The sequence below is a fragment of the Stegostoma tigrinum genome, chromosome 1, assembly GCF_030684315.1.
Source record: "Stegostoma tigrinum isolate sSteTig4 chromosome 1, sSteTig4.hap1, whole genome shotgun sequence".
Lineage (NCBI taxonomy): Eukaryota > Metazoa > Chordata > Chondrichthyes > Orectolobiformes > Stegostomatidae > Stegostoma > Stegostoma tigrinum.
The window spans coordinates 186276115-186296541 of NC_081354.1; the positions used below are offsets into that span (position 1 = coordinate 186276115).

General features: G+C 47.4%; 1 protein-coding gene across 5 annotated transcripts in view; it reads right to left on the reverse strand.

Annotated features, from left to right (window-relative positions):
• Positions 1-20427, reverse strand: part of dysf (dysferlin, limb girdle muscular dystrophy 2B (autosomal recessive)) — a 296195-nt gene that overhangs the window by 117225 nt on the left and 158543 nt on the right. For all 5 annotated transcript variants that reach the window (XM_059650606.1, XM_059650615.1, XM_059650610.1 and 2 more), the window contains 2 exons: positions 16539-16681; positions 3307-3480 (listed from right to left, as the gene is read on the reverse strand). In XM_059650606.1, the coding sequence (XP_059506589.1) occupies positions 3307-3480; positions 16539-16681 (317 nt within the window). The remainder of the gene's footprint in view (positions 1-3306; positions 3481-16538; positions 16682-20427) is intronic.

A 20427-nucleotide genomic window follows, 5' to 3' on the forward strand; every position in this document is an offset into this window, starting at 1 on the left:
ATGTGTTGCGGGAAATCCGGGAGACGCGGTCAAGGGCGTTCTCGATCACTGTTGGGGGAAAGTTGCGGTCCTTAAAGAACTTGGACATCTGGGATGTGCGGGAGTGGAATGTCTTATCGTGGGAGCAGATGCAGCGGAGGCGGAGGAATTGGGAATAGGGGATGGAATTTTTGCAGGAGGGTGGGTGGGAGGAGGTGTATTCTAGGTAGCTGTGGGAGTCGGTGGACTTGAAATGGACATCAGTTACAAGCTGGTTGCCTGAGATGGAGACTGAGAGGTCCAGGAAGGTGAGGGATGTGCTGGAGATGGCCCAGGTGAACTGAAGGTTGGGGTGGAAGGTGTTGGTGAAGTGGATGAACTGTTCGAGCTCCTCTGGGGAGCAAGAGGCGGCGCCGATACAGTCAATGTACCGGAGGAAGAGGTGGGGTTTGGGGCCTATGTAGGTGCGGAAGAGGGACTGTTCCACGTAACCTACAAAGAGGCAGGCATAGCTGGGGCCCATGGCCACCCCCTTAGTCTGTAGGAAGTAGGAGGAGTCAAAAGAGAAGTTGTTGAGGGTGAGGATGAGGATGAGTTCAGCTAGGCAGATGAGGGTGTCGGTGGAGGGGGACTGGTCGGGCCTGCGGGACAGGAAGAAGCGGAGGGCCTTGAGGCCATCTGCATGTGGAATGCAGGTGTACAGGGACTGGACGTCCATGGTGAATATGAGGTGTTGGGGGCCAGGGAATTGGAAGTCCTGGAGGAGGTGGAGGGCGTGGGTGGTGTCACGGACGTAGGTGGGGAGTTCCTGGACCAAAGGGGAGAAAATGGAGTCCAGATAGGTGGAGATGAGTTCGGTGGGGCAGGAGCAGGCTGAGACGATGGGTCGACCAGGGCAGGCAGGTTTGTGGATTTTGGGAAGGAGACAGAAACGGGCCGTGCGGGGTTGGGGAACAATGAGGTTGGAGGCTGTGGGTGGGAGGTCCCCTGAGGTGATGAGGTCATGAATGGTGTTGGATCCTGATTGGTTGAGGCTGTTGCCATGGAGAATACTCCCAGGATGGTGGGGTGGGTGAAGGGAATGTATAACTGCTCGGCTGAAATGTATCACCCCCCTCCCCATCTCCCCTCTCCACACATCAGGACCACCACCAACAGCATGAAAGGCCCTCCATCTCTACTAATACCATCCCTCTCTCCACCACCCCCAACCCCCTGACCTCTCGCTGACAAGCTCCTGTCCTGACCTGACCAGCCCCAGCCAGACCCACTCATCCTCCCAACCCACACACCTAACCACTACGCCCAATTCAGCAACCTGTCAACGTAATCCACTTGTCACCACACCCACAGGGGCATCTAACCACTGCTGTTGGCAGTACAGACCCGAAAGGCTGAGCTCCTCAGTCTAGGGCTGTGAGGGGCTCAGTCAGTACTGCATTATCCTTTGATCTCCCAAACTATAAGACCATTAAATAGTGAGATATAGGAGCAGAATTAGGCCTTTTGGCCCATCAAGTCTGCTCTGCCATTCAATCATGGCTCATAGATTTTTCAACCCCATTCTGCTGCCTTCTCCCTGTAACCCTTGACCCCCTTACTAATCAGGAACCTCTCTATCTCTGCCTTAAATACACTGAATGACTAGGCCTCCACCACCTTCTGCAGCAATGAGTTCCACAGATTCCTTACCGTCTGTTTGAAGAAATTCCTCCTTGTCTCAGTTCCAGAGGGTCGTTCCCCTCACACTGAGGCTGTGCCCTCTGGTCCAGGTCTCCCCCACTGGTGGAATCATCTTCTCACCATCCACTCAATGTGTTCTGTAGGTTTCAGTCAGATCCACTGCCACTCTGCCCCCTCACACAGCCCATCCTACTCCTTTGCCCACTTTACACATCTGGCTGAAACAGTTGCCTTCAATCTGTGGCCCGTCAAACATGTTTCAGTACATTTAAACACTTGCTTCAACTAAGTCTGATTGGTCATGGTTTTATTGAAAGACAGATATGCTCAATGGGCCAAATGGCCTATGTTTCAGTTCAGGTGTTCCCTATCAGGAATATAACAGCTGCTGTTGCAGGAACTAGTGAGTGCAGCTCCTGTACACTGCTCCCTCGGAGGATACAGTGCTCATCGACAATCTCCATCAATACATCCTGCAGAGGAACAGGAGGAAGGAAAGTGAGCTGTTTTTGTTTGATTGGGAGGGTGGTTTCTGATCCAGATTGGATACCTCCTGGTCATTATTTCTCCAACTTACTGTTTGAGGCAAAGATCATTGCAGTAATAACAGGGCTATGGGGAGAGAGTGGGGCAGTGAGATTATTTTGGGGACTTGATACAGGGCTATGGGGAGTGAGTGGGGACGTGGGATTAGTTTGGAGACTGATGCAGGGCTATGGAGAGAGAGTGGGGCAGTGGGATTAGTTTGGGGATTGATACAGGGCTATGGGGAGAGCGTGCGGCAGTCGGATTATTTGGCATACACAGTCTTAGAGCCAGATGGGTAAGTGGATTGTCTCCATGCTGAACATGCAAACAGGACTGAGCCTGCCATATTACTATGGCTGTAACTGGGACTTTGTCACAGGTCATGGATGAATTTGTAAAGAAGAATTAGGATTTGTTTGGAACAGGAATTCAGCGAACACAGGGGTTTGGTTGGTGAACGGAAGAGCGACAGCTCAGAGACACTGAAAGAGCTGAAGGTGATTTATACAGAATTCCCGGGATGGTGTTGGAATGAGTCCCTGTCAAGGTAACACGGGCTGGCACAAAGTCCTTACTAGTGCCTGAGCTGGGGCAAGGGAGGTGCCCAGGCACTACAGAAACTGAACCGTCACCTCCACATCTGGGAATGGTGTGGAGCAACACTGTTTTGCGGTGGGATAACGGCCAGGGAAGGGGCGAGCCAGCAGGAGAGTTTGAAAGAGGAAAGATATGAAGAGGGCTGATTGCTTTTATTCATTCTCGGGATGAGGGTGTCGCTGGCCAGGCGGCATTTATGGTCCAGAGGGTGGTTCAGTGTCAACCACATCACCGTGGGTCTGGAGTTACGTGGAGGCCAGACCAGGTAAGGATGGCAGTTTCCTTTCCTGAAGGACATTACTGAACCAGGTGGGTTTTTCACCAAAAGCTGGCAATGGATTCATGGTCATCACGGATTCTTAATTTCGGATATTTTATTGAATTCCACCATCTGCCGTGGCGGGATTCGAACCCAGAACATGATCTGGGCCTCTGGGTGAACAGTCCAGCGATAATACCACCAGGCCATTGCCCCACCCCCGAGGGGCGGGATACCAGAACTCTGAGAGCTTCACTCACCAGTGCACCTTCCAGGGCGAAGACTGCGGAAGGTCCGGCCTTCTCCAGGGGCTCCATGCGGCGCCTCCACCTCCGGCGACGGAAGCTGTCAGTCTTCCTCTGCTTCAGGTGGAACTTCCAACCAAAGAGAGACGCGTACTCCCAGCCTTCCATCTCTAAATCTTCAGCCTTGGTCTGCAGGAAGGAAACAAACCCGCAGGCACCCCAGTGAGAAAGTGTGTGGGAGGAGGCCACTCAGCCCATCAGGGCTGTGCTGGCCCTCTGACAGAGCTGTCCAATTCATCCCATCCCCTCCACATACTCCCTTTTCTGAAGGTTCGCTTGGGAGGCATATTCAAGAAGGAATTGGGCGATGAGGTTGATGGGTGTGTCTCAGCTACACCTGGCTGACAGGATCCTCTGGGCTGGAATTTCCTTCTGGAAGTTTCTACACCTTTCAGACAGTGCATTCCACGTCACACACCCCGGGCAGCTTTACATTCACCTCGCCCTCAACCGATTAAACAAAGTGTGGCTTTATCAGCACAAAGAATGCCTCACAAATTTGACTGAAATTTATCAAACTGGTAGCCAGGTGTGTAGATGAGGCTAATGCAGTTGATGGAATTTATGTGGATTTCAGGCAAAATATTTCATAGAATCCCTACAGTGTGAAAGCAAGCCCTTCGGCCCACACCTACCCATCATTGAATACCCCAGCCAGCCTCACCCCATCCCTGTAGCCCCGCCTTGCCTTCTAACTATGTGGCAATTTAGCACGGTCAATCCACCTTTACCTGCACACCTTTGGAGGGAACCCCCGCCAGACATGGGGAGAATGTGCAAACTCCACACAGACAGCTGCCCGAGGGTGGAATTGAACCCAGGTCCCTAGTGCTATGAGGGCAGCAGTGCTAACCACGGAGCCACTGTGCCATGCTATTTCGCGAGGTCCCGCAGGGCAGAATGATAAAGAAGGCAAAAGTACATGGGATCCAGGGTAACTTGGCAAGTTAGATCCAAAATTGGCTTCATGACTGGAGACGGAGGGTGGTGGTAGAAGTCAGTTGTGTGTCTGGAGCCCAGTGTGCAGTTCTGTACCACAGGGATTAGTGTGGGGGTCCCTCATTGTTTCTGATCTTTATAAATGATGGAGACGACACTGTGGGGAGGGGTGAATGATAAGAAAGTTTATGGATGACACTAAGATCAGCTGGGTGACAGAGAAGTGGAAAGTGTTCGGTTATAGGAGGATACATACAGATTGGGCAGATCCACGGCAGATGGAAATGAGGAAAATAAGAACTGGAGGAGGATATTCAGCCCCTCGATTCAATGAGATCATGGCTGATCTCTGGCTATATGCCTGCCATGGGTCCATACCCCTTGGAACTTGGATTCAGATTGAAATTTGACAATTGGATTAGGATTGACCGACATTTCGAGGACGAGAGTTCCAAACCTCCACAACTGTTTGCGTGTAGACGTGCTTCCTCCTCAATAGCCTGACCCTAATCTTCAACTATGTCCCAGTTCCAGAGCGTACAACCAGTGGGAATAGTTTATCTTTATGTAGCCTAACTTTCTCTGTTAATATCCTGAAAATCTTGATCAGATCATCCATTAAACTTCTAAAATTTTAGTGAATAAATGCCTAACCTCTCCCTATACTTTAACCCCTGAAGTCCAGGTATTATCCTTATAAACCTGGGTTGAGTTCCCTTCAGGTCCAACTCTCCTTCCTAAGGTGTGGAGCTCACTGTACTCTAAGTGGGGTATAACTGGGATTTTGTATGACTGCAGCATAACTTCTGCGTTGCCATTTTCCAGCCCTTAAGTCATTGGACGGCTAGCATTCCATTTACCTTCTGGACTATTTTCTGCACCTATTCATGGCATTTTAAACAGATATGCGCCTGAACCCCCAAATCTTGTTGGACATCCACTGTTTTTTTCTCTAAGAAGTTCCCTAATGTATCCCTTTTTCAGTCCGAAACGGATAACCTCACACTTGTATTAAAATCCATCTCCCACAGCTTTGCCTAATCACCTAATCCATTAATACCCTGTTGTAATTTGTGGCTGTCACTGACACGGTCTAGAATACGATTTCCAATTTGGTGTTGTCAGCATATTTGGGTTTTTGATTTCTTATGCCATTATCCAAGTTGTTAATGAATATTGTGGCTCTATCACAGCTCCCTGTGAGACACCACTGGCCACATCCTGCCAGTTTTAACACTTACCCATTGTCTCAACTGTTTGTTTCCTGCCTCTCAACTAGTTTCCTGTCCATGCCAGTAATGTGCCCTCATTTCCATGGGCTTCCACCCAGGCCAACTGTCTGCTGTGTGGGACTTCATAAGAAGCATCTGTATAAAGAGCATCCATTGACTTATCTCTTTGTCACCCCTTCAAATAAACTCTGAGGACCTACCCTACATGAATCCATGCTAAGTGAAATTTTTTGAGATGATTAGTTACTGCATCCTCGGTCATAGATTCCCTGTACAGATGTCGGGCTAACTGGTCTGTAATTCCCTGGTTTCCCTCTGTCACCCTCCCTGAAAGCACAGTTACATGAAGACCTTTCCAATCCAGAGGTACAAACCAGGGAGCTCTGAAGGATTACGGTTGGGGCATCAACATGTTCTCTAATTCCTGGACAGTCAGAAGTTATTTCCCAGGATGAAAGCGTCAGTTACCAGGGGGCACAGCCTGAAAGTGCGAGGGGCAAGGTTTAAAGGTGATGTACGGGGCAAGTTTTTTTTTTACACAGAGGGTGGTGGGTGCCTGGGACTCGCTACGGGGGTGGGGGGAGGTAGTGGAAGTGGATACTATAGTGACTTTTAAAGGGTGTCTTGACGAATACAGGAATAGGATGGGAATAGAGGGATACCGTCCCCAGAAGGGGAGGGGGTTTCAGTTGTGATGGGAAGCATGTCGGTGCTGGCTTAGAGGGCTGAAGGGCCTGTTCCTATGCTGTAATTTTCTTTGTTCTAGAACATAGAACATAGAACAGTACAGCACAGAACAGGCCCTTCAGCCCACAATGTTGTGCCGACCATTGATCCTCATGTATGCACCCTCAAATTTCTGTGACCATATACATGTCCAGCAGTCTCTTAAATGACCCCAATGACCTTGCTTCCACAACTGCTGCTGGCAACGCATTCCATGCTCTCACAACTCTCTGCGTAAAGAACCTGCCTCTGACATCCCCTCTATACTTTCCACCAACCAGCTTAAAACTATGACCCCTCGTGCTAGCCATTTCTGCCCTGGGAAATAGTCTCTGGCTATCGACTCTATCCATGCCTCTCATTATCTTGTATAATTCTTTGTCCTTAAATACCTGTGAATAGAAGCCATCGGATCCTGCGAATTGGTGACTCTTCAGTTCCATTAATTTTCCCGTTGCTGATCATTAACCCTGATAAATGTGGGATACTGCACTTTGAGTACTCCCCTGCCTTGTTAATTATTCCAATGACTGGAAGGACTCCAGGAAGCTCAGAGGAACAGATAGGTCTTGGGATGCTGGACTACAGATCCCTGAAGATAAATAGGGTTATTAGAAAAGGCTTAGGGGACACTCGCCTTTATCAATCAAGGCACAGATCATAAGAGTGGGGGAGGGGAGGGGTCATGTTGGAGCTGATTAGAATTGGTTCGGCCACAGCTACAGGAAGGATGTGATTGCACTGGAGGGGGTGCAGAGCAGATTCACCAGCATGTTTCCTGGGATGGAACATTTCAGTGGTGGAGAGAGGCCAGATAAGTTTGTGTTGTTTTCCTTGGAGCAAGAAGGCTGAGGGGCGACCTGATGGAGGTGTACAAGATGATGAGGGGCATGTTCAGAATGAACAGAAAGCAGCTGTTCTTCTTCATTGAAAAGTCAATGATTAGTGGGCACAACAATAAAATGCAATGTCGGAGGTTGAGCATAAGACAATAAAACATAGGAGTGGAAGTAAGGCCATTCGGCCCATCAAGTCCACTCCGCCATTTAAATCATGGCTGATGGGCATTTCAACTCCACTTCCCTGCACTCTCTCCGTAGCCCTTGATTCCTTGTGAGATCAAGAACTTGTTTATCTCTGCCTTGAAGACATTTAACGTCCCGGCCTCCACTGCGCTCCGTGGCAATGAATTCCACAAGCCCACCACTCTCTGGCTGAAGAAACGTCTCCTCATTTCCGTTTTAAATTTACCCCCTCTAATTCTAAGGCTGTGCCCACGGGTCCTAGTCTCCCCGCCTAACGGGAACAATTTCCCAGCGTCCACCCCTTCTAAGCCATGAGGCGGATTTGAGTTGAGAGGGGATTTGAGGAAAACGTATCCCCCAGGAAGTGGTGAGGGTCTGGAATGCATTGCCTAGGGGAGATAATTGAGGTGGGACATCGCACAAGCTTTAAAGAATACCTGGGCAAGCATCTGACATGTCAGAACATTCAAGGTTATGGGCCAAATGGTGGAAAATGGGATTGGTGTAAAGAGGTCAGCAGACGAGATGGGCTGAAGGAACTCTTCTGCACTGTACTGTCTATGATTCTCTGATTTGAAGTTTCACAGCCTCGGAAAATTGAGGCAGGTGGAAGGAGACAAAAAGCGATGACATGGTGTAAAACTAGGACAAAGAAGCAGATTAGCAAGAAGTTTAAATTATTCTGTCCTTAACGTAGGTTCTTATGTTTAAAATTTATATTCCTCTCACTCCAATCAGATCAGTCTCTGCGAATGAACACATGGGTGGCTTTAACCTTCGTGTAGATTGGGATAGTCAGAGGTTGCCATAAAACCAAAAGTGGCATGAAGCAGCAGTAGGCCATTCAGCCCATTGGGTCTACTCAGTGAGACCATGCCTGGTCTGATCATCCTCAGCTTGACTTTCCTGCTTTTTCCCTTGATTCCCACATCGGAACCAAAAATCCAGAGAGAAAGAGAAAAGTGGCTCTGCTGGGAGAATATGAGCAGCTGGGGGCTAAATTGAAAAGCAGAAACACAAGGGTAATAATCTCTGGATTACTACCTGACCCACAAGCAAATTTTTTTTCATTTATTCATTCATGGGATGAGGGTGTCACTAGCTAGGAGAATGGGGTTGAGAAATCTAGGAGCCATGATTGAATAGTGGAGCAGGCTCAATGGACTGAATGCCTAATTCCATTCCTATATCTTATAGTCTTATACTCATCAAAGCTGTCCCCATCAGACACTCCCAGCACAGGGGCAGCACAGGGTTAGATACAGAGTAAAGCTCCCTCTACACTGTCCCCATCAAACACTCCCAGCACAGGGACAGCACGGGGTTAGATACAGAGTAAAGCCTCCTCTACACTGTCCCCATCAAACATTCCCAGGACAGGGTCAGCACGGGGTTAGATACAGAGTAAAGCTCCCTCTACACTGTCCCCATCAAACACTCCCAGCACAGGGACAGCACGGGGTTAGATACAGAGTAAAGCTTCCTCTACATTGCCCAAATGGGAGTGAGTCTCAGACTGCTCACTTGACTCAGTGCTGGGTGTAGACACCATTTGTTAGTCCTGGCCTAAATTTCCATGATCTATGATCCAATTATGGAAGAGTTTTTCAATGCTGCGTGGCCTGTGAGATCAAGGAAGGGTCACCCCTCAATGTGGTCAGGGAGACCGCGGCAGACTGAGTGCCTTCGAGACTGAAATCACAATCTGTCTTCAGAGACATCTAAATGAGTTAAAATAAAAGACGGACATCTCTCTCCACTTCTGTTCTGCCAGCATCCCATAAAACCCAACATGTTCACTGATCTTCTTTCAAACTCGACATGTTGACAGATGTAGACTGAATAGTTTGAGATGTAATTTAAATAGAGTTTCTACTTGCTGTCAATGTAGTGCTGCCCAATGAATAAGGTCTGAAGATGTAGACAAGTGGGTTGTGAGGCTGAAATTAAGACAGAAAGCAGGGAGTGGGAGCGAAAGGGAGTGAATGAGAACGTCAGAAGGTTAACTGTTTAACAACAGTCTGTGCTGTGTCCAATTTACACCAACAACTTAGATCTTGGAAAGAAAAACACAATTACTGAATTTATGGATGTCACGCAAATTGATGTGACAGTGAATATGAAGGGAGAGAGTGAGAAAGTACAGGAGAGCAGTTGGGAAGTGAAGTTCAAAGCTGATAAATGTGAGGTAGCTCAGTCCAGTGGGAAGAATCGGGGTGCGGTCACTCAGTACTTGAAGGGTTCATGTCATAGAGTTATAAAGAGGTACAGCACAGAGACAGATCCTTCAGTCCAACTCGTCCATGCTGACCAGCAATCCCAAGCTAATCTAGACACCGTTGCCAACATTTGGCCCTAACCCTCGAAACCCTTCCTATTCATGTACCCATCCAGATGCCTTTTAAATGTAACTGTACCAGCCTCCACCACTTCCTCTGGCAGCTCATTCCATACACACACCACCCTCGGCCCCTTAGGTTCCTTTTAAATCTTCCCCCCTTCACCTTAACCCTATTCCCTCCAGTTTTGGACTCTCCTTCCATGCCCTTCATGATATACTAAACCTCTGTAAGGTCACCTCTCAGCCTCTGACACTCCAGGGAAAATAGCCCCAGCCCATTCAGCCTCTCCCTGTAGCTCAAACCCTCCAACCCTGGCAACACCCTTGTAAATCTTTTCTAAATACTTTCAACTATCGTCAACATCCTTCCTATGGGGGGAGACCAGAAATAAATGCAATATTCCAAAAGAGGCCTAATCAATGTCCTGTACAGCCGCAACATGACCTCCCAGCTCCTTTACTCAATGCACTGACCAATAAAGGCAAGCGTACAAAATGATCAGAGGTATAGATGGAATAGACAGCCAGAGACTTTTTCCTAGGGTGGAGGTAGCTATTACGAGGGGGCATAGTTTTAAAGTGAGTGGAGGTAGATATGGGGGACACGTCAGAGGTAGGTTCTTTACTCAGAGAGTGGTCAGGGCATGGAATGCATTGCCGGAGAGGGTTAGTGGAGTCAGCCTCATTAGGGGCATTTAAGCGGCTATTAGATAGGCCTATGGATGGTAGTAGAAGGTAGGGGTGGAAGTTAGATAGACCTTAGTTTTAGGGAAAGGTTTGGCACAACATTGTGGGCCAAAGGGCCTGTACTGTGCTGTACTGTTCTATGTTCTATGTACCAAATGCCCCCTTCACTATCCTGTCCACCTGCAACTCCACTTTCAATTAAGTCTTGATGGAATGAAGGAACCATGGAAATGCACAGCGACTATACGCATGCTTAGGCAAAGCCAGGAACAAAGAACTAACCAAACATGTGGTTTCACCTTGAGAGGGCCAGAAGTGAAATGTAATGAAGTCACGCTAAACCTGCACTGAACCATGACCCTCTGAGTGCAGACGGTTACTGCATAGTGAAAATCATTGCCGAGATGGTTTTCAGAGATGGCACCCAGCAATGTGTGGGTTTAAATACATCTGGTACAGTAATGGCATGCTGGGTTCTCCATCCTTTGGAGAAGGAGGCTGAGAGGTGAACCATCAGAGCTCTTTCAAATTACAGAAAATTTTAATGGAGGGGAAATGGAGCAAGTGTTTCCTCGTGTGTCATTAATCCCAGAAAATATCAAGGAAAAAATGTCCAAGGAGTCCGAAAGGAACTTCAGGAGAAATGTCTTCACTTAAAATGAGTTGTGTGAATTTGAAATTTCCTGGTGTGGAATTGATGTGAATGTTATTGATGGGGGGAGCTGGTCAAACATTGAGGGAGATGGGTGTAGAAGTTTACAATGGTAGGTTTAGATACAGTCAGGAGGCAGGACATTCAAATGGATCACTGACCCCAGCATGGGCAGGTTGGGCCGAATGGCCTGTTCCTGTGACATACAGCCCTGGAAATTGTTTGGAAAGCCTAGCATACATGTTAAAATCCTTCAAGAGCCCAATAAATTCATTGGAGTCCTTTCAAATTCAAGAGGTTTCGGTGACCCGCAGGCTAAACCATGTCTCTCTCTCTCTCTAACGGCAGATCAACCCGAATGATCTGCAGTGAGAAAGTGATTGTACCTTTCACTGGAACAGTGCATTAGAGTGAGAAAGAATTCAAGCTCCATAACTATCTCAAAAATCTTAAAATAGCAACTGAAAAGGCTGAGAAAGTAATAATCAAGCATGGGTTTTTTGTGTGGTTCGGTGGTAGTCCCGCTGACTCTAAACCAGAAGCACAGGGGTTTTAAACCCCAGAGCTGTGTCGCAACACGTCTGAATAACTTGGTTAAAAATAACTGCAATAGTTTTGCTCCAAAGGACTTCAACCAAAAATATGTGCAACTTTACCCTTCCAAAGCTCTGCCTCATCAATTTTACTGGCAACAACTTAATAGCCCTCTATTTTAACAGTTCTATTATTAGAAGCTCTCTTGCAGAAGGAAGCAAAAATAACCAGAGCATAGGCTGCTCTCTCATGGCAGAGAGAAGAGGGTAACTGGTGATGGTTTAACCCCAGGGTCACCAAACCTCAGGTGAGGGGAAGAGATCGAGAATGAAAGTTCTTCAAGATAACCTCAGCCAGCGTGGGAATTGAGCCCACACTGCTGCCGTCCCTCTGCATTGCAGACCAACTGGCCCAGTTAACTGGAACCCCTCACCCTTTCTCTGGTAACACACCAGCACAGACTATCTCGCTTTGTTTAATCTGAGGAGTTCATTTTGTTCCACTCTGGCTGGTTTCTGTCAGCAGCGTTGCTTCGATTTGTGGAGTAACAGTGACCCCTTGTGGGTCCACAGGATATTAACGACAAACAGAACGTGTAAAAAGAAATCTCTCAGAACGGAAGAGTCATAGAGTAATACGACATGGAAACAGGCCCTTCAGCCCAAACTGGTCCATGTTGACCACGGTGTCCATTCAGCATGTTCCAACTGCCCACATTTGGTCCATATCCCTCCCAAACCTCCTCATCCATGTACCTAGCCAAATGTTTTTTAAATGTTACTACTTCAGCTGCCTCAATCACTCTCTCTGGCAGTCCATTCCATATACGGACCACTGTCTGTGTGAAGAAGTTGCCCCTTAGGTCCTTCTTAAATCTTTGCCCTCTCACCTTAAACCTATGCCCTTGTGTTTTTAATTCCCCATCCCTGATAAAAAGACTATATGCATTCATCCCATCTATGCCCCCCATGATTTTATACACCTCAATAAGGTCACTATCCATTCTCCTACATTCCAAGGAACAAAGTCCTATCCTGGCCAACCTCTCCCTATAACTCATGCCTACTAGTCCCGGGAACATCCTTCTTTGCACACTTTCCAGTTTAGCTATGTCTTTCCTATAACAGGGTGACTAAAACTCTATACAATACTCCAAATGCAGCCTCACAACTGTAACATAATGTCCCAACTCCTGTACTCAATGCCTTGACCGATGAAGGCCAGCATGCTAAATGCCTTCTCCACCACCCTATCCACCTGTTTTACCGCTTTCAACGAACTATGTACTTGTACTCCTAAGCCCCCCTGTTCCACAACACTCCTCAGGACTTCCCATTTGACTTTCCAAAGTATGACATCTCACATTTATCTGTATTGAATTGCGTTTGCCAATCCTCAGCCCACTTCCTCATCTGATCAAGATCCCTCTGTAATTTTTGATAACCTTCCTCGCTATCAATAATACCTCCTAATTTTGTGTCATCCACAAACTTACTAATCGTGCCTTGAACATTCACATCCAGATCATTTATGTAAATAACAAATAACAAAGGTCCCAGCACAGACCCCTGTGGCACACCATAGTCACAGGCCTTCAGTCTGAGAAACAGCCTTCAACTATCTCCCTCTGCTTCCTACCATTGAGCTAATTCCGAATCCAATTAGCTACCTGTCCCTGGATCCCATGCAACCTGAGGGTAGTGCCCTAGGCCCAATCATCTTCAGCTGCCTCATTAATGACCTACCCTCTAACGTAGGGACAGCAGTGGGGATGTTCACCGATGCTTGCACAATGTTCAGCACCATTCGCCACTCCTCAAGGAACAATCGCACACTTTTTCAGTGTGATCGCGGTTGTAATTCAAACCAACAAAGCAACAAATTCAAGAACAGCATCTTAGATGAGGGAACAAAATGTAACATCTCCAAGTTTGCAGATGATACCAAGTTGGGTGGGAGGGTGAACCATGATGAGGATGCAGGGATTCTTTAGCGTGATCTGGACAGGTTGGGTGAGTGGATAAATCAATGGCAGATGCAGTACAGTTTGTGTAAGTGTGAGGTTATTCACTTTGGAAGCAGAAACAAGAAAGCAGATTCCTACCTGAATGGCTGTAAACTGGGAGAGGGCAGTGTGTGTAGTCACATTGAAAAAGTGCTTCATTGGTTGTGAAGCATTTTGAGACATCCTGACCAAACAACACAAGATCTTCCTTCTTCTCCCTTTGCCGACGTCCTGCACAGCAGGCTAGTCAAGAAGGTTCGGTCGCATGGGATCCAGGGAGAGCCCGCTAATTGGATTCAAAACATTGCTCGATAGTAGGAAGCAGATGGTGATGGCTGAAGGCTGTTTCTCAGACTGGAGGCCTGTGACTCATGGTGTGTCACAGGGATCTGTGCTCAGGCGTTTGCTATTTGTTATTTATGTTAATAATCTGGATGTGAATGTACAAAGCATGATTAGTAAGTTTGCGGGTGATACAAAATTAGGAGGTATCATTAAAAGCGAGGAAGGTTATCAAACATCACAGGGGGACGTTGCTCAGATGGGGAAGTGGGCTGAGGATTGGTCCTTGTGCGCCAGTTGCTGAAGGTAAGCATGCAGGAGCAGCAGGTGGTAAAGAAGGCAAATGGTATGTTGGCCTTCATTGTGAGAGGTTTCGAGTACAGGAGCAGGGATGAGTTATTGCGGTTATACAGGGCCTTAGTGAGACCACACCTGGAATATTGTGTGCAGTTTTGGTCTCCTTTCCTGAGGAAGGATGCTGTTGCTCTTGAGGGAGTGCAGCGAAGGTTTACCAGGCTGGTTCTGGGGATGGTGGGTCTGATGTATGAGGAGAGATTGACGAGGTTAAGACGATTTTCGCTCGAGTTCAGATGAATTAGGGGAGGATCTCATAGAGACTTACAAAATTCTAACAGGACTGGACAGGATAGATGCAGGGAGGATGTTCCCAATGGTGGGTGTGTCCAGAACCAGGGGTCACAGTCTGAGGATTTGGGGTGGACCATTTCGGATGGAGATGAGGAGACATTTCTTCACCCAAAGAGTGGTGGGATTCATTACAAAGAACCAAAGAAACCTACAGCACAGGAACAGGGCCTTCGGCCCTCCAAGCCTGCGCCGATCAAGATCCTCTGTCTAACCTGTCATCTATTTTCTAAGGGTCTGTGTCCATTTGTTCCCCGCCCATCCATGTACCTGTCCAAATACATCTTAAAAGACGCTAACATGTCTGCGTCTACCACCTCCGCTGGCAACGCGTTCCAGGTGCCCACCACCCTCTGTGTAAAGAACTTTCCACGCATATCTCCCTTAAACTTTCCTCCTCTCACTTTGAACTCATGACCCCTAGTAATTGAGTCCCCCACTCTGGGAAAAAGCTTCTTGCTATCCACCCTCTCTATACCCCTCATGATTTTGTAGACCTCAATCAGGTCCCCCCTCAATCTCCCTCTTTCTAATGAAAATAATCCTAGTCTATTCAACCTCTCTTCATAGCTAGCACCCTCCATACCAGGAAACATCCTGGTGAACCTCCTCTGCACCCTCTCCAAACCATCCACATCCTTTTGGTAATGTGGCGACCAGAACTGTACACAGTACTCCAAATGTGGCCGAACCAAAGTCCGATACAACTGCAACATGACCTGCCAACTCTTGTACTCAATACCCCGCCCAATGAAGGAAAGCATGCCATATGCCTTCTTGACCACCCTATTGACCTGCGTTGTCACCTTCAGGGAACAAGGGACCTGAACACCCAGATCTCTCTGTTCATCAATTTTCCCCAGGGCTTTTCCATTTACTGTATAGTTCGCCCTTGAATTTGATCTTCCAAAATGCATCACCTCGCATTTGCCTGGATTGAACTCCATCTGCCATTTATCTGCCCAACTCTCCAGCCTATCTATATTCTGCTGTAATTTCTGACAGTCCCCTTCACTATCTGCTACTCCACCAATCTTAGTGTCATCTGCAAACTTGCTGATCAGACCACCTGCACCTTCCTCCAGATCATTTACATATATCACAAACAACAGTGGTCCCAGCACAGATCCCTGTGGAACACCACTGGTTACAGGTCTCCAATCCTCATCTTAGTTCTAAAGGGCTGTCCCTTCACTCTGTGGCAGTGCCCTGAGGTCCTCATCTTTCCTAGCAGTGGAAACATCTTCTCCACATCCATTCCATCCAGGCCTCTCAACATTCTGTAAATTTCAAAGGCCTTCTGGAAGTCCAAATATATCATGTTCACTGGCTCTCCTTGGTCTAACCTGCCCCTTACCTCCTCAAAGAATTCTGACAGATTGGTCAGGCATGACCTCCCATTGACAAAGCCGTACTCAGCCCTGTTTTACTGTGCGCTTCCAAGTGCTCCACAATCTCATCCTTAAAAACGGACCTTTCAACTTCCGACATTTGTTCCTTTGTGAAGACCACAACACTCACTTCTGCCCCTGACTCTGTCGAATCCTATTGGTATCTTCCATCGTGAGATTTGATGCAAAACACCTGTTCAGTTCCCCTATTTCTTCGTTCCCCATTACTACTTCTCCAGCAGTTCAAAGCCCAACCGTTGCCTGTCTCTTACCTCTTCGATATCTAAAAAAAAATTCCTGCAGTCTACTTTTATATAACTAGCTAGCTTACTCTCATATTTCATCTTCTTCCCCTTTTAGTGCTTTTTTAAATTATTCTCTAAAGATTTTTAAAGGATTCCCAAACCTCTGGCTTCATCTTATTGTGTGCATTTTCCTTCTGTATTTATGCTGCCCCTGACTACCCTTGTCAGCCATGTTCGACTCGTCCTCCCCGCTCTGGTATGTTTCTCCTTATTTGGGATGGATTTCTGCTGTGCCTACCAAACTACCCCAAGAATACCCTGCCATTCTTGCTCCAATGGTTGGGAAACAGGCATCCTTGGAATTGGGAGGGAGGGGGGGCACCAGGAATTCCCAAAAAGGGGTCTCTGCCTTCCCCACATCCTCCTCACCACAGCTCTCCGCTGTTAACGCATCCTAGTCTGTAGGAATTCCCGTGGCCTCACCTTGCGGAGCGCTTCCATTTGTTGAAGATCCCTCCTGCGCATTCGGACCCAACGGCGCCTCCTGTTTGTGTGGTACATCTTCTCTGCCGGGGCCCAGGATTTGGGCTTCCGATCCGGGGGGATGGTGAATCCATACTCCCAGCCTGGCGAGGGGTGTTGGATAACAGGAGAAAATCAGAGCCGGAAGGAGGCAAATAGCCCCTCACCCACTATTCCACCTCCGACCCTGCCATCAGTGCACCCCAATCACTCCAATACCCTCACAATAACATTCAAGGCTCTGGGCTGAGTGCAGGAAAGTTGGACCAGTCTAGGTGTAGCATGTTGTTTACAATACACACTCAATGGCCTGAAGGCCTCTTTTGAACTCGCTGACAAATGCCAGGAACAAGTTGACAGAACCAAAAACAGAAGTTGCTGGAAAAGCTCAGCAGGTCTGGCAGCATCTGTGAAGGAGAAAACAGCATTAACGTTTCGGGTCCGGTGACCCTTCCTCAGAACTTTCTCTTTCACAGATGCTGCCAGACCTGCTGAGTTTTTCCAGCAACTTTTGTTTTTGTTCCTGACGTACAGCATCCGCAGTTCTTTCGGTTTTTATTCAGATCGCTTGGTAGGGTTCAGCTCCTTCTGAATCAGGATAACGGACTTGCCGAAATTGTTCATTCATGAACTGACACAACATGGGCATGCAGCAGGCTTGAGGGGCTGAATTCCCTCCTCCTGCTCCTAGTCCTTCTGTTCTGAAAGGTAGAGGGTGTGGTAATATCGCGATGGCTCCATTACACTGCTCCAGGGAAGAGGAAGCTAACAACCCAGAACCATCCTGACCTACCTCTGACTCGAGGTGGTTGAACCAATGCCTGGAGGAAATCACCCAACAATTGCAATGTCAGAACAGAACGGGGCCATTTAACACCTCACGCCTTTTACACAGGAAAGGGTTGAAGCCATTCAGCCCTCAGGCCTGTCACACAATAGAAACCAATCAGTCCCATGAGCTGAACCGCAGAAAGAGGAAGATGCCATTAAAGCTATTTCTCCTCTTCTAACAACATGCCATGTAGGACTGGCATTGTTGCCTCACAGCGCCAGGGACCCACTGGTTCGACTCCACCCTCGGGTGACCGTCTGTGTTGGGTTTGCACATTCTCCCCGTGTCTGCGTGGGTTTCCTCTGGATGCTCGGGGTTTCCTCCCACAGTCCAAAGGTGTGTGATTTAGGTGGACTGGCCATAGGAAATTGCCCACAGTGTTCAGGGATGTGTAGGCTTGGTGGATTAGCTATGGGAAATGCAGGGTTACAGGGACGGTGTAGAGTGGTGTGTTTGTGTGGGAATGCTCTTCAGAGAGTCAGTGTGACTTGATGGGCGAAAAGGCCTGCTTTCATATCACTGGGTTTCTTATGATTCGAGAAGATGATGCATTTTGGAAGATCCAATTCAAGAGCGAACTATACAGTAAATGGAAAGGTCCTGGGGAAAATTAATACACAGAGAGATCTGGGTGTTCAGGTCCATTGTTCCCTGAAGGTGGCAATGCAGATGGATAGAGTGGTCAAGAAGGCATACAGCATGCTTTCCTTCATCGGACGGGGTATTGAGTACAAGAGTTGGCAGGTCATGTTGCAGTTGTATAAGACTTTGGTTCGGCCGCATTTGGAGTACTGTGTGCAGTTCTGGTCGCCACATTACCAAAAGAATGTGGATGCTTTGGAGAGGGTGCAGAGGAGGTTCACCAGGATGTTGCCTGGTACGGAGGGCGCTAGCTATGAAGAGAGGTTGAATAGATTAGGATTATTTTCATTAGAAAGACGGAGGTTGAGGGGGACCTGATTGAGATCTTAAAAGTCATGAGGGGTAGAGAGAGGGTGGATAGCAAGAAGCTTTTTCCCAGAGTGGGGAACTCAATTACTAGGGGTCATGAGTTCAAAGTGAGAGGAGGAACGTTTAAGGGAGATATGCGAGGAAAGTTCTTTACACAGAGGGTGGTGGGTGCCTGGAATGCGTTGCCAGCAGAGATGGTAGAGTCGGGCACGATAGTGTCATTTAAGATGTATCTAGACAGGTACATGGATGGGCAGGGAGCAGAGGGGTACAGGTCCTTGCAAAATAGGCAACAGGTTTTGATAGAGGATCTTGATGGGTGCAGGCTTGGAGGACTGAAGGGCCTGTTCTTGTGCTGTAATTTTCTTTGCTCTTTGTTCTTTGTAGATGCGCTGCAGAAATTCACCAAGGGTCCTTTGGCAGCACCTTCCAAACTCACACCATTTCCATCTCAAAGGACAAAGGCAGCAGATACACCACCATCTCTCTAAGTGTGACAGAATTCTGATTCGGAAGTATACCGCCGTTCCTTCATCACCAATCCTTTCCTAATATTTTCTAAACTCCACTAAATGGATGGCGATTGCTGAAGAAGGCACCTCACCAGTGGCTTCCCCAGGGTGAACTCAGAGACTATTGCCCATATTCTTGTCCTTGTGAATGAATGCAAAAAGGGTTGTCATTTGACAGTGTGCACCTCGTTTATTTGTGAATAAAGACACATTTAGTTGAAACTTTCCTCTTGCACTCATCAGGAAAATTGGCAGAAAATGCCAAAGCGAGTGGGAGGCAACATTTAAGTTGTCGGGGAATACGTTCATGCCGTTGTCTTGCGAGAGCAACACGAGCGGTATTCACCACTAACGAGATGTAACCTCCTACCACACAGCGAGTAATGTGGTGTATGAGTTTCAGTGTTGCTGTGATGCCAGGTGCATTGGGGCTACATCCCAAAATCTGGTGGATCATAGAGTCACACAGCGCAAAACAGGCCCTTCAGTCTGAGTCAAACATAATCCCACCTGCCCATACTCCTCCAAACCTTTCCTCTTCATGTACTTCGCCAACTGTTTTTTAAACAATACGACTTACACGTAGTCATTGTTAGATTCTTAATTCCAGATATTGATTAAATTCAAATTCCACCGTCTCTGTGGTCTCTGTGAATAACAGCCCAGCGACAATACCACTAGACCATCACCTCCCCTCTTTCTTTTGGATTGTGAGTCAGGCTTGTAGGGTGAACTAGAAGCTACAGTGCATTAACACATAGAGGTTTGTAAAAACATGTTCATACACTAACGCAACAAACCAGCGACGACAATTCTCTGGTTTCACTTAATAGGACAAGGGCCTGACCAATTAGTATCCACCTGTACAGTTTAAAATTTACATAACACAGTAAATTCTTTTTTAATGTTGCTGAAAAGTAAAGCATTTTTGTTGAGACTTTTCACCGTGCATTCATCAGAATCAATGCCGTGGCAGTTCATTTGTCTGTCAACAGCTAACTGGTGCATTCTCTACAGCAATCTGTATAACAGTTGGAGACAACTTGCCAACATTCTCTTCTCATACAATATTGTATCCCATGACATTGGTATTTTTACACGAAAGGCGTTTTTAAGATACACGCAGCTGTTGTTATTAGAACTAGAATTAGGATATATTGTCACACGTACTCAGGTACAGGAGTACAGTGAGAAGTGTGCAAAGTCACTGTTCCCAGTGCTATCTTAGACACCTAGGTACAAAATCTTAGGTGTAAGCTAGAAAAATAAAGGAATAAAGGTAAACGTTCAGCATTACAGTCCTTCCAAAGCAGGGAGTCTGGTCTGGGCTTCTCCTTGTGGCCAGGAGTTCCTCAAGTCCACACTGCCTTCACTCTCCACCACCAAAACCGTCTGAGGAATGCAATGAAGTAAAAAGAAGAAAAGAAATGGATGGAGTGCACTAGCTCCAGATTCGGAGTCAACTCCGTTGCCATCTTGATAAAAGATCCCAAGATGTTAAGGGCACCATTGCCGCCACTGGACTAACTGTCGCCCCCTGTCTGTCCCATTGGCA